Source organism: Haliotis cracherodii, unplaced genomic scaffold (genome assembly GCF_022045235.1).
Source record: "Haliotis cracherodii isolate W230 unplaced genomic scaffold, xgHalCrac1.p SCAF_7, whole genome shotgun sequence".
In the NCBI taxonomy this organism is placed as follows: domain Eukaryota; kingdom Metazoa; phylum Mollusca; class Gastropoda; order Lepetellida; family Haliotidae; genus Haliotis; species Haliotis cracherodii.
The window spans coordinates 19287954-19300059 of record NW_027266330.1 but is presented as its reverse complement, the minus strand read 5'-3'; the positions used below and the strand labels follow the sequence as shown (position 1 = coordinate 19300059).

The following is a 12106-nucleotide window of genomic DNA, read 5'->3' as shown; positions in this document are numbered from 1 at the left end:
ACTGGACTATTAGTCAGTTAACTCTCTTGCCTCAGGAAGATGGCCCCAGTTGGGCAATAACATTTATTCCAAAAACTTTACACCTAAAAAAAGAACATAAACAGGTTGTTTAGTAAAACGTTTAATCATTACAAAAACTAAAAGAGTGAATAAAAACTATTTAAAACATACGCAAAGAACATAACTGAATAACTCAGTTATTACTTGAAGAGAGAATTCAGAGAAGAGGCAGCCCGGGAATGAAAGTCGGCTCACTCACTCTTAAAATAGTTTCAAATGTTTACTTGTACTTAGGCGTTGTCCTTCTTTCATAAGGTATCACCTTTGGTTACTTCCGTGATCGTAACTAGGCAACCAGCCACGGCCACCTGATTGCAATGACTTTTTCAGAGACATTTTTTGTCAGCCATACTGCACACATGCTGTAAAAGTCGATAAGATAACCTTCACACTGACACCGTTGAGGCTGCAACTTACACATATTTGTTTCTGTTGTACTTATGTCTGTTCCTCGTGAAGTAATGTTGAAAGCACCTTGAATGAGCTCGTCAGTTACAAAATTAATTCACTGGGGACAGATAATCTGTTTGTTTCTTTCTTTGTTGTGGCCAAGTCATCTAAAGCGCAGCGATTCGCTGTGCAGAGTTGCGTCCCTTGGGCACGCCAGAAACCTTTGATTGTGGGTTCGAAACCCCGATTGTATTTCTAGGTTTGTCAGCACCATACCCGTGCTCGTGGGACTCACCGAAGTGGTAAACGCATCAGTTCGGGCTTTCCTCCCACATTAAGCTGACACGCCTCGATAAAACTGGATTACTGTTAAAAGCGGCGTTAAACCCAACACACTTACTTACTTATAACATGTACAAAGTGATAAACACGAGATTTGTATCCATAGCGTATATATATTTGATTTTGCAAAGATGTTCAACAAACCATAACCCCAATAACACAATAACGAGCCCACGCTAGTAATATAACCCAGATACATTACCGCACCATTTAGTGAGTGAGTGAATATGGTTTTACGCCGCCTTTTGGCAATATTCTAGCAATATCACGGCGGGGGGCACCAGAAATGGGCTTCACACATTGTACCCATGTCGGGAATCGAACCCGGGTCTTCGGCGTGAAGGGCGAACGCTTTAACTACTAGGCTACCCGACGCGACCGCCCCATCGAACCATGTAGATAAAGTTAATGGTTGTAAACATAATAATCTTCCATTTACTTATGACCAAACATTTAGGAGTGCATGGAACATAGGATAAATCCGGTCTTACACGATTTTATATGTCCAGAAATCTGTCATCTTTGCACATCATTTACGATTACTTCACACGCCAGGAAATACACGAAAACGATGACCATATTCGCACAACTCTGCAACATGTTCATAGTCATAGTTCATAGTTCATAGTTTAATGTTATTTCATTTCAAGGCACATTTGTGTGCACACATTACACAATACACACAAAATGTTCACTTTTGGCTGCCAAATGATGCGTGCATTTCAAATGTTTGTCAAACGAATTGATGCAGCTCTCTGACGTTTAGAACTTTAATGAAACCCACGAGCACGGGTATGGTGCTAACAAACCTAAGAACGATATCAGTAGAACCGAGAAGTAGAATCATAGGTTTCTGGTATCCCCAAGGGACGCGACTCTACACAGTGACTTGCAGTGTCCGTCTAAGACGACTGGGCCACCCGTGCCCCCACGTATGTACATACTGAAAAAAAACTTCTTCTCCTACAGTACTTACCGCCTGTGCTAGTATACAGTCATTCATGCTCTGATCATATGCAAGAGCAAGTAATAAAATGGTGTGGTACACACAGATATTAAACCCAATGATCTATTCAACCATTTCACGTTCAGTTAGTCAATTTACGCGCAAGCGGATACATTCGAATTAAAAGAGCATGAAAGGACGAAAACGCGATATTTTGAAACTTGTAACAAATCGGGACAACGCGACATGTCACACTGTTCCATTGTGGCGCTTATATAATAATAATATTTTTATTATTATTATTATTATTATTATTATTATTATTATTATTATTATTATTATTTATATTATTATTATTATTATTATTAATGTTATGTAATAATTGTTGTTGTTGTTGTTATTGTTGTTGTTATTGTTGTTGTTGTTGTTGTTGTTATCATCATCATCATCATCATCATTATTATTATTATTATTATTATAAATTTTATATAATAATTGTTATTGTTGTTGTTGTTATTATTATTATTATAATACAACACAGCGACATATAAGAACCAGCTGCGATTTATCGATAATATGATCTCACACCTCCCCATAGTGACGATATTCGTGACTTCGATTTATTTTACTGATACGTTTGCCTTTCTTGCTGTCAGTTATATTATACAAAACCCTCTCTGGCCTCTGTTTAGACTGCGTACAGGTGGTAAGATCGCCCCTTTACAACATATGAATGTGAGACGTCAGATATTGATTTCAATGCAATTGGTAACTTCGGTTGTTATCACCTGACGACGTATTGTAGACTTTGCACTGTGATATTTGTCACGCATTTTCTTGTTACGAAAAATCAGTAAATGCGCTGTCGGGTCATTGGGTTGTCTGGTCTACTATCGCTTGTTTGCTTACATGCCGTTGTCGTATGGCTCTGGCACTGCGGCGTTAGGCAACGAACAAATACTTATTTTTTATGCAAATTGTGTGAGTAGCAAGGTAGAATAGGACATGCGTACCCGTATACCGAGGACCTGGGCCCACTTGCACAAAGCGATATTAGCGCTAAGATGATCTTAACTCCCATACTTTAACATAGGCTTACAATAGTCTTAGCGCTAAGATCGTTTTGTGCAAAGGGGCCCTGGTGTCATCATTGACTTTCAGTGCCCAGTTCAAATAATTGTCATCTCCATTTGCCTTTTTCACCCAACGGAATCTGCTTTGTTGGATAATCGAGACTGGTTATTCTCTGGCGTTGACGTTTCATATTTAAGTGAACTGAGTCGATGTTTTTGCTGGTCGATAAGAGTCCCCGGGCTACAACATAAGCTCAGTAGCCTTTATCAATTATACTGCGTCCAACTGTCACACGCCTTTGTCCTAAACGCAATATGACCTCACAATAAAGATTAGTGACATGTTAAATGTTAAATTGGGGTTTCAACCTCTCTGAGAGGATACTAGTAGTCATTCTAGCACTTGGCGGACCGCCTCCGGTGTCTAGTGGTAGAGCGTCCGCCCGGAGAGCGGAAGGCCCGGGGTTCGATCCCCGGCCGTGCATACCAAAAGACGTTAAAAATATGGTACTTGTTGTTACCCTGTCTGGCACTCGGCATAAAGGGATTAAAACAAGGACTGGACTGCTCGGAGCCAGTAACCTGTGTGAGAGTGAGGTATTCATGTTAAACTGCGACATGGTATCTCAATGTGCTAGCACTATAAAACCGGCATCAGTCTGGACTAGTACAAGCAGCCACACACACACGTGCATGCATGCACGTCGCTGTATAAGGGAAATTATCTTGGACGCGACGTTAAAACCCATTCACCTCAACTCTAGCACTTGGCTTGGTTTACGACGGAAACAACGAAACAGCACATTTCTTTACACCCTTTCTATGATTCGAAATAGGTTAAACAATGTCAACCTTGAACATACAAACTTCAACATATGTATGCATGATCTGAAAACGCACATGAACAAAGAGAATCAACCATTTATAGTGTAAGGGAACGTATACACATTTATGTGGAACAAGAGTGAAACTTTCTTTGTTAATGGATGTTTTTGGTGGAAAGGTTGTTTTCGGAGGAGAATACGCAGTAACTGAGGAAACGTCTATGCCTCGTTTGAGACAGTACACAGACATGTCTGTCTGTCAGCCATGTCACGTTCAAGCTTAAGATGCTGTCCTCGCGTGTCAATACAGGACAGTGAGCAAACCTGACAAGCGCCTATCACCAGATAATAATACATTAGAGAAGCATATGTATATAGCACGTTTTTTTATACAGAGAATTTGTGAATATTCTGTTTGAGTATTATAATATGATAATAATATGTTAAATGTGTACACATGATCTTTTATCAGATGTGCAGAAAGGTTAAACCCATAACTTTGAGGTGAACCCCTAGACTGGTTATCGAATTGCTTTGTGTGTTGGTTTATTTGCTGTTGTTGTGTGCTCTTTCCCCTGTAGTGATTCATCAAAAGTATTATATACTCTGTAGTGTTAAAGGTATGTGGCGTACTGCTAAAGTTAAGATATAAAAAAAATACTTTATCAGACAATAACATACTGAAGTATTCAATTAAACTATCCGTTTGTGTTAAATCATATCCATGTTGCTGGAGATAATTTTAACGCCGATTACAATTTAGGTAATTTACGAAAACTATGAAGGCATTTACTGCACTTGACATTGCTGACATGAAAACCTGGTTTCACAAATTTACATTTTCTTTATTACATAGTTTCAATAATGTAATTCCTTTAGAACTTTTGTAAAAGATTTTCCCATACTTTACATATAGAAGCAACATATTATTTGAGAGCTAGGTAAACGGCACAGGCGATTGCAGTTGAAAGCAATGCTGGAGACATTGATAATGCAATACAATATCCCGTTTTAAATACATTATTGTTAGCTCGAAAGACGATATTCTCGAGGAAGGGGAAAGGGTTTTAGGTACGTGTCAATTAGCAAGAGTGGGTTGGGGCGGCTCAGGTGACAATATGGAAAGTATTTAGAACACTGAAAGCATTTTGTGTCAATTGTATTATATTGGAACTGTTTACAATGCGTTATGGGGGTATATAACATTGGTCTGGGTAACAACAGACCATAGACTGGAGGACCGTCACATACTATAGTAAATTTTAAGACCATGCTTTCCCCTCCCCACACCGCAATACAGTTAAACGTCCTGTAAGTTCTACTCTTAATAATACTGTTGGCCTTTTAGTCATTGTAGGCCCGGGTCAGATTCACCTACTTGGGTAGGGTATCTATGCATTTATTGGCTATGTATCACGTGATGTGTTGACGGGGTGGCGTTGCGTGTATATAAATCAATATTCGCATTACTTACTTGCGGTGCAGTTTGACAGACATCGCCGTGCAGTGCCTCGATATGAGCTTATATTAACAGTAAGTTCGTCTCCCTCTCTCAATTTGTGAAATGTAACCAGGGATGCCCATGTGTCATGATACTATGTGACTATTGTGGAGATGAAATACCCCTAGACTCACAACGTGTAACTGTGTATCACAAGGATGTGAACGTCCGCTACGTGACACAGCAGGATTGTATACCAGTGGGCTATGATTGTGTCACTGTATGTGTCAAAGGTGACAAAATCATCTATTTCAATAAGGGGAGTTCATTACCGAAAGGCTTTGAAAGTGTAACTGTTTCTGTCAGAGATCGGGACATACAGTATGCAAGGAGAGAAAACTTAATACCGGAAGGTTTTGAAAAAGTCACTGTGTACAACAGGAATGCGGACATAAGATATGCAAGAAAAGGGGACATCCCACCAACAGGCTTTGATCATGTTTCTGTCTATGCAAAGAATGAGGAAATAAAGTATGAGAGAGAAGGTCGTCACATCCCAGTAGGTTATGAACACGTGACTGTCTATGTCAAAACCGAAGACATACTATATACAAGGCAAGGAGAGCTGGAACCGACAGGGTCTGAACCCGCAGACGTTTATGTGAAAGACAAGGACGTAACACTGGCACTGTGTCTACAAGTGAAAGAAGTATTTCACACAGAGTGTCTGGAGTGAGTATTGCATTTCAACATTGTATATGCACAATGTGCAATGACGTGTTAGTAGTTGCTGTGTTTTCTGAAGGTTTGGTTAATTTGTTGGTCACGTGGTTTTGGTGTACAAGTCTTCAAATCCTTACTCCTTTGAAACTACTGAATTAAATGTTTCCGAACTTGACTTGTCTCCATAGATAGCACATCAAAACCTGCTAATCGCTTTGTGATATCTTTTTGTGTTGTGCCCATATTTGATTTCCACTTTGATAATTTGTTTTCTCATAAATTTTACTATAAAGATCATATCCTGTAAGGTTCTTCACAGAAAGTATTGAAAGTGCGCATAAAGTCTTGGTGCCTCATGTACCCCATCATTTGTTCAAGATTGCATGTTAAAAGTAACCCCGCTTGGCAGTTATATTTGATGTTTTGTTTAGTACTGTTCAGTACAAATACTGAAAGAAGCGCCTCATGTGTATACGATTAATCCCCGTTTTCAGAGACCCAAGAGCAATACCCAGTCTTGTCGCATATGTTTTCAGTATTGTGCATACAACCCTTGAAGATGAGGGTTAGAATTTGTCTTCAGCAGCCCATGCTTGTCTTAAGATGAGACTGTGCTTGCACACCAGCAGAGGAAGAAGTTTATCTGAGAGAAAACTGTGAATCTGTAAATCACAGACATGGTGATGTAGATCAAGTAGTTGTTCATGTTTCAGTCAGACCAGTGAGCGGGATAGTGTTCTATGACAAACAAGGACCACTTGCATATCGATATGACAAACAATTCAAATTGATCACACGGATTAATATCAAGGATTGGGTACGTGCTCTCACAAAACGATCGGAAACACCGGAGTGAACTGATATATAACAAACAACGGTAAGTTGCCAGTGTCACCTAAATCAAATTCATATCTTTTGTGGATTCCTTTTGAGTTACCAACTCTGTTTCCAGTTTGGAAAATCATCTTTGCTTCATGTTGTTTAACCTAAATCATAATTAATATTGATCGTTATATTTACATATCGTTATATTTAAACCGAAATTATTATTTGACACACAAATTGTTGTACCTAAAGAAATGTATATGGCGTGTTTGTGACGACCGTAACATTTCGTCGGCCAGAACCAGAATGTCCCATCTTTACTTTTAAAAGATTTGAGCAAATTGCATTTCAAAGTTTGAAGTACTATATGAAGTAACTTAACCAACAATAAGTATTTTTTTCACTTAAAACAGACGAATACCGATTCTTTGATATGCTGTTAAAGACAATTAACCTCCTTCTTCTTGTTTGAAGATAACTGTTATTTTTGGTAATAATACCGCAAATCTTGGTCATTTGTTTAAGATTCATACTGTTCTATCGTCATTTTTATTCCATTAATCATCATAACAGATCAAACTTGCCTCTCCTTGTGTACAATACGAATTGCTCGTGTTTTAACTATAAGGAAGTTGTTATCCAATTACAATTTGATTCACCAGAGTAAATTTACAAACAATTTCTTCTTTTAAAGATTACTGCAGAAAATGATATTTTTATTCTATACACTAAACTGCTGAAAGAGAGCACAAATATTTTAAAAGTTAAACATAACTTATGGCAGGCAAATTGAGAAAAAATCATAATCGGAGACTTCAAATGGGTCATATATCGACTTCTGAGAATGCTTAAATAAAATTTGTTTCGTCAGGGTCGTGTAGTCGAACTCAATGGAGATTTCTTATAATTATCGATATATTTTTGTCGCTTTTATAAATTTGTATTTGACATGTATCAAGTTATGCGACTTTTTCCAAATATGGTAATTATGGTTCATATTTGGAGTAGTAAAAAAGTGTTTAAATGTTAGGTTTAAGTTGTTATGTATCCCGACTTATATTGCCCAAAGCAATGTTATTTGCTTATGAAGATTTCGTTGGGTTACATGCATGTGATGTACTATGTGATGTAAGGTTTGGGTTTAATTTCAATCCGGGGATATTTCAAACTTTATGATCAAGCATAGATTAGAAAATTTAGGAAAGATAAACATTTTGGGAAAATGAATCAACACAGATGGGAAATATTAATTGAATGATAGCTATGGAATATTATTCAGGAAACATTAATATTTGGGAACTTACAATGAGCCTCTGCATGCTCAGTGAGTGAGTGTGTTGCCACTTTGAACATAATTTCAATAATATCGTGGCATATACGCTTCATGTGAGGAAGGTTTTAGTGAAACCCGCGTGAACTACTATAGTGCTAACGCAACCAGAAATAGAATAAGGGCTAATCATGGATTCGGACCCACGATGACAAATTGTAGGCACGCATAAGAGTCGCAACGTTGCACAGACTCGTGTAACTTTCAAAAGTAATAAAGGAAGTGATTTTTTAATGTGTACACTGTGTGAATCACGTTTGTATTTTATTGAACCGCTTTGCGACATAAGGTAAATTACATCACACAGCACCAAAGTTAGATGATCATAGGTAGATTCGTTAAATGATTGAATTCTAATGATATATCTGTTTCTTTGCTAAATGCGATAAGTATGCTCATAAAGGTAAATCTACTGTTATGTTCTTTTCCTTGATCTGCCTTGCCAAATTATTGTAGCATAATTTTACACAGGCTGATAACAAATCTATCCTTTCATAAAACAAAATATTCTTATGCTCTACTAATGTTCTGTTAAGCGAGAATATATTGTAATACTTGTCGATGGAAATGTTTGTTTTATAATATTCTTGATGTCTCGATGTTTAATCATTTCAGGCAGCATGTGGAAGCTACTAGTAAGTGCATATATATTTGTTACAACATTTAAGAAAACATCTATACAAGATCGGGGAAATATTATTGATATTTACTATAATTCTATACAGTTGTCAAGATTAACATTATTTTATCTGTAAATCACAAGATGTTTCCCTAAAGAGTTTTTTATGTCACAGTCATCAATGATCGATAAAGCTGTACCAGTTTCATTTCACATTATCAGTGCAAGCTTCACGTTTCATTTCATGTTCAAGCAAAATATCGCAAAGGAGGATGAGCATGTTCTATGTCTGGGGACAAACGACTTTTTTCGTCCGGGCCTAAAACAGATTGGAAACAGTCTCTATGAAATAAGAAGTTACTTCATTCAAAAAGGTAACAAACGTAATCATTTGACGGACTGACTTCAATAAATTTTAACAAAGCATATAATTTATACCAAGGACATGTTGAGGTCATTTATAGATACATTTTAGTCAAATCTTCGAAAGACACCAAAACGCTTTGCCCCTTAAAACTTTTAATAATGCCCTTAACATACACAAAAACATCAGGTAAGTTATTCGGTTCATTTGATCGATGTATAAAATCATACAAATTGCAACTATATTTTGATCTTCTGTATCATAATGTGTCACATAATTGGCATACGGCCATTGTACGTGCGATGGACAAGCTTTCAAAGAACTGTATATTTGTATATTTTCAGATGGTCAGAATACTGTGCCAACGGTCCTAAGAACCCCTTTAGCACAAGTGAAAGAACGACTCATTGAACACATAGAAAATCACGCTTTCGACTTTGTATTTGATCCTCTGACCAGTGAAGTGGTAGACTTTCCAAACCCAAAGGCTGGACCATGCTTTATGTTCTTAGCCCATTCCTTATCAGTAGTACTAGATTTCCCCACGTCACCCCGTCCAAGCCACACGGTATGCGATATATTCCTGGCACTACCTACACAACCTGTGATAGTTTTGTCACTGGTTGATGGAGATGCAGAGTCTCCTGAAGCAGTGATGTACAATACATCAGTGGCCAGAGGAGTGATAGAGACACTCAGCAGATTCACGGATGAAGATGTCAACTCCATACATGGAGTCATTCATACGTCAATCCCCGAGGACGCTGCCTCATTTGAGACTCGACTGAAAAAGTTGGCAATTGATTCTTCACGTTTTGTCACAAGCGATTCTTTGGTAATGACACCTGGCAGATATGAGAAAGTCCTCACTGCTTTCTGGGCTGGTGTTGCTGAAACAAAATCGGTGCTTAAACATACTGGTGACACTGATGGTGATTGTCTGAGATTTCTCACCAAAGAACAATGTGTCATTCTGGTTGAGAACATAAACAATAAGGATGTCCAGGTGAAGTGTGCCCCTGGAAGTGGAGCCACGACGTTGATGCTGGAGGTGGCCAGGAGACTCAACCGACAGGGGGACACTCTGCTGGTGTGTAGGTCACGGGAGGAGAGGGACAGACTCAGGTTTGTATTAAGATATAGCAAATGTAGACTTTATTGAGTCGGTGTACTTAATGTTTGTTGCCATCAGTAACATTAGTAGTCGTATTAAGTTAGGTAACACCATAAAGCAATAGAATTACTTTCGTAAATGAGTCTGCAGGAAGAAGCCTTAACTTAAAGCCTTAATGATTGTTTGAAACCATCACTTGATATGAGTTCAGTTTTGTAAAAACGTGTTTCCAGGTCGGTGTACCCATCAGCTGTAGCAGCAGAGGATCTCAGTACGGTTGACCTGTCCTCCTGTGTGTATATCGTGGATGAAACCAACACAGTCATGACACACGCAAGCAGTCGGAAGTGGCGATTTGGAACCTGTAAGTATATTTATATATGACAATAAATTCAGCACTCTGTAGTCAAAACCAGACTCTTTGTCGTTAATACATATACTTCCTTGTTAGATTATGAATGTTATTTTTAATCTGACAAATTTGATGAAAGAAAGAGAAAAAAAATTAAATAACATAGCATTTCTTAAGTACTGTTGATACAAAAACTCATTCTGTGTGCAGCTAACAGCTTATAGTTTGTTGACGACTTGCATGTTGTTCATTTCAGATGTAACTGATATTAAGGAACTGACGTCCCAAATATTTGAGGCAGAAAGAGTAATGTATATTGTAACACTAACCATATCATGGCAGGGTTTAGAGGTGTGAATGTTTCGATTGAGACAGGTATTTTCTTCACATATATTTTGAGTCGTCATTTCCGTGGGGAGTTTGTTTCCTGGGCAGGATTGCCAAACACTCATAACCAATGAGACTACAACATGTAATGAGAACACTTAAATAACAACTAGCTGCTATTAATACCAGTCAGTCGTATCAATACCCTACAGGGATAAGAATATATTCATTGAATAGCCATTACTGGTTCCCTCGAAGCCGTTTGTTCCAGAGTTGCTGATTATTAACAAAGTTTTCATTTTATGTTTGCAGGAAACAGAAGGGATAGAGAAACAAATAGATGTTTTGTCTGATGGTAAATGTTTATTACAAAGTCACGATAAATAATGAAGTGAAATAGAATAAAGCTATTTCGTGATGATGATGATGATGATGATGATGATGATGATGATGATGATTAAGATAGAGTAAATAACGTCGAGAGAGATGTGCCAATAACAACGCAAACAAGCCTCATGATACGACTCTCAGCTTCATAGTTTGTACCTATTATACATGCTTTAGGGTTTAAGTAATTTTGCTTTTTTTTTCAAAAACATTTCAGATGCTTGGAAGAAACAGATTGAATATCTCCTCAGGGATTTCAGTGTGCTGAAAATATTTAGTTACAAACTGGGACAAACATGGCGTATAGCTGTAAGTTGATGGATGGATGGATGGGTGGATGGATACATACATACATACATACATACACAGATACATAGATACATAGATACATAGATACATGGATACATAGCAGAAAACACTGTGATTACACATCCTTAGTAACAAAGATATAAACGTCTTATAACATACACCAATAGTAACTGTATTAATGCCACATTGGTATCTTTGTTTATATGCAGGTTCGTCCGCTACGCCATAGTCTGGAGGTCAAGCCACAAGGGCTTACAAGCAAAGGTCACTACGCATTTGAGTATTTCCATCCTTAAACGCCCACGTAAACAATGCATGTTTTGAAAGACTGACATATCCATTGACTTGGCTAAAACAAAAGTCCGGTTCCCAGGAGATGGAATGATTCACTATTCATTGAAATTACATGAGGAAACCCAAAGTTTAATGTTGATTATTAAAGGGAATAATTATCGATTTATAGATTTCGTTATATAAATGGTTGATTTGGTTTATTGCTGCTTAATGGAGTATAGAGTTTTTATCGATGTCTCTCTATAAAACTGCTTGGGGTGATGTTTACTGGGGTTGGGGGATGTGATGACATTTAGAACAATTATTTCAGATGTAAAAGATATTCTTTCTTTTTATTCATTTCAGCCTTTGGCGGCTTCAGACAACTCTCTTCCACACACGAGGCT

The 12106-nt window shown here is 37.7% G+C and overlaps 1 protein-coding gene across 1 annotated transcript in view; it reads left to right on the top strand.

Annotated features, from left to right (window-relative positions):
• Positions 1-8652: 8652 nt before the first annotated feature.
• The window catches only part of LOC139447431 (uncharacterized), a 75474-nt gene continuing 72020 nt past the window's right edge, over positions 8653-12106 (top strand). Inside the window, exons 1-4 of the mRNA XM_071228772.1 lie at positions 8653-8947; positions 9282-10062; positions 10285-10415; positions 10660-10709. Coding sequence (XP_071084873.1) covers positions 8740-8947; positions 9282-10062; positions 10285-10415; positions 10660-10709 — 1170 coding nt within the window. The 5' untranslated portion in view covers positions 8653-8739. The remainder of the gene's footprint in view (positions 8948-9281; positions 10063-10284; positions 10416-10659; positions 10710-12106) is intronic.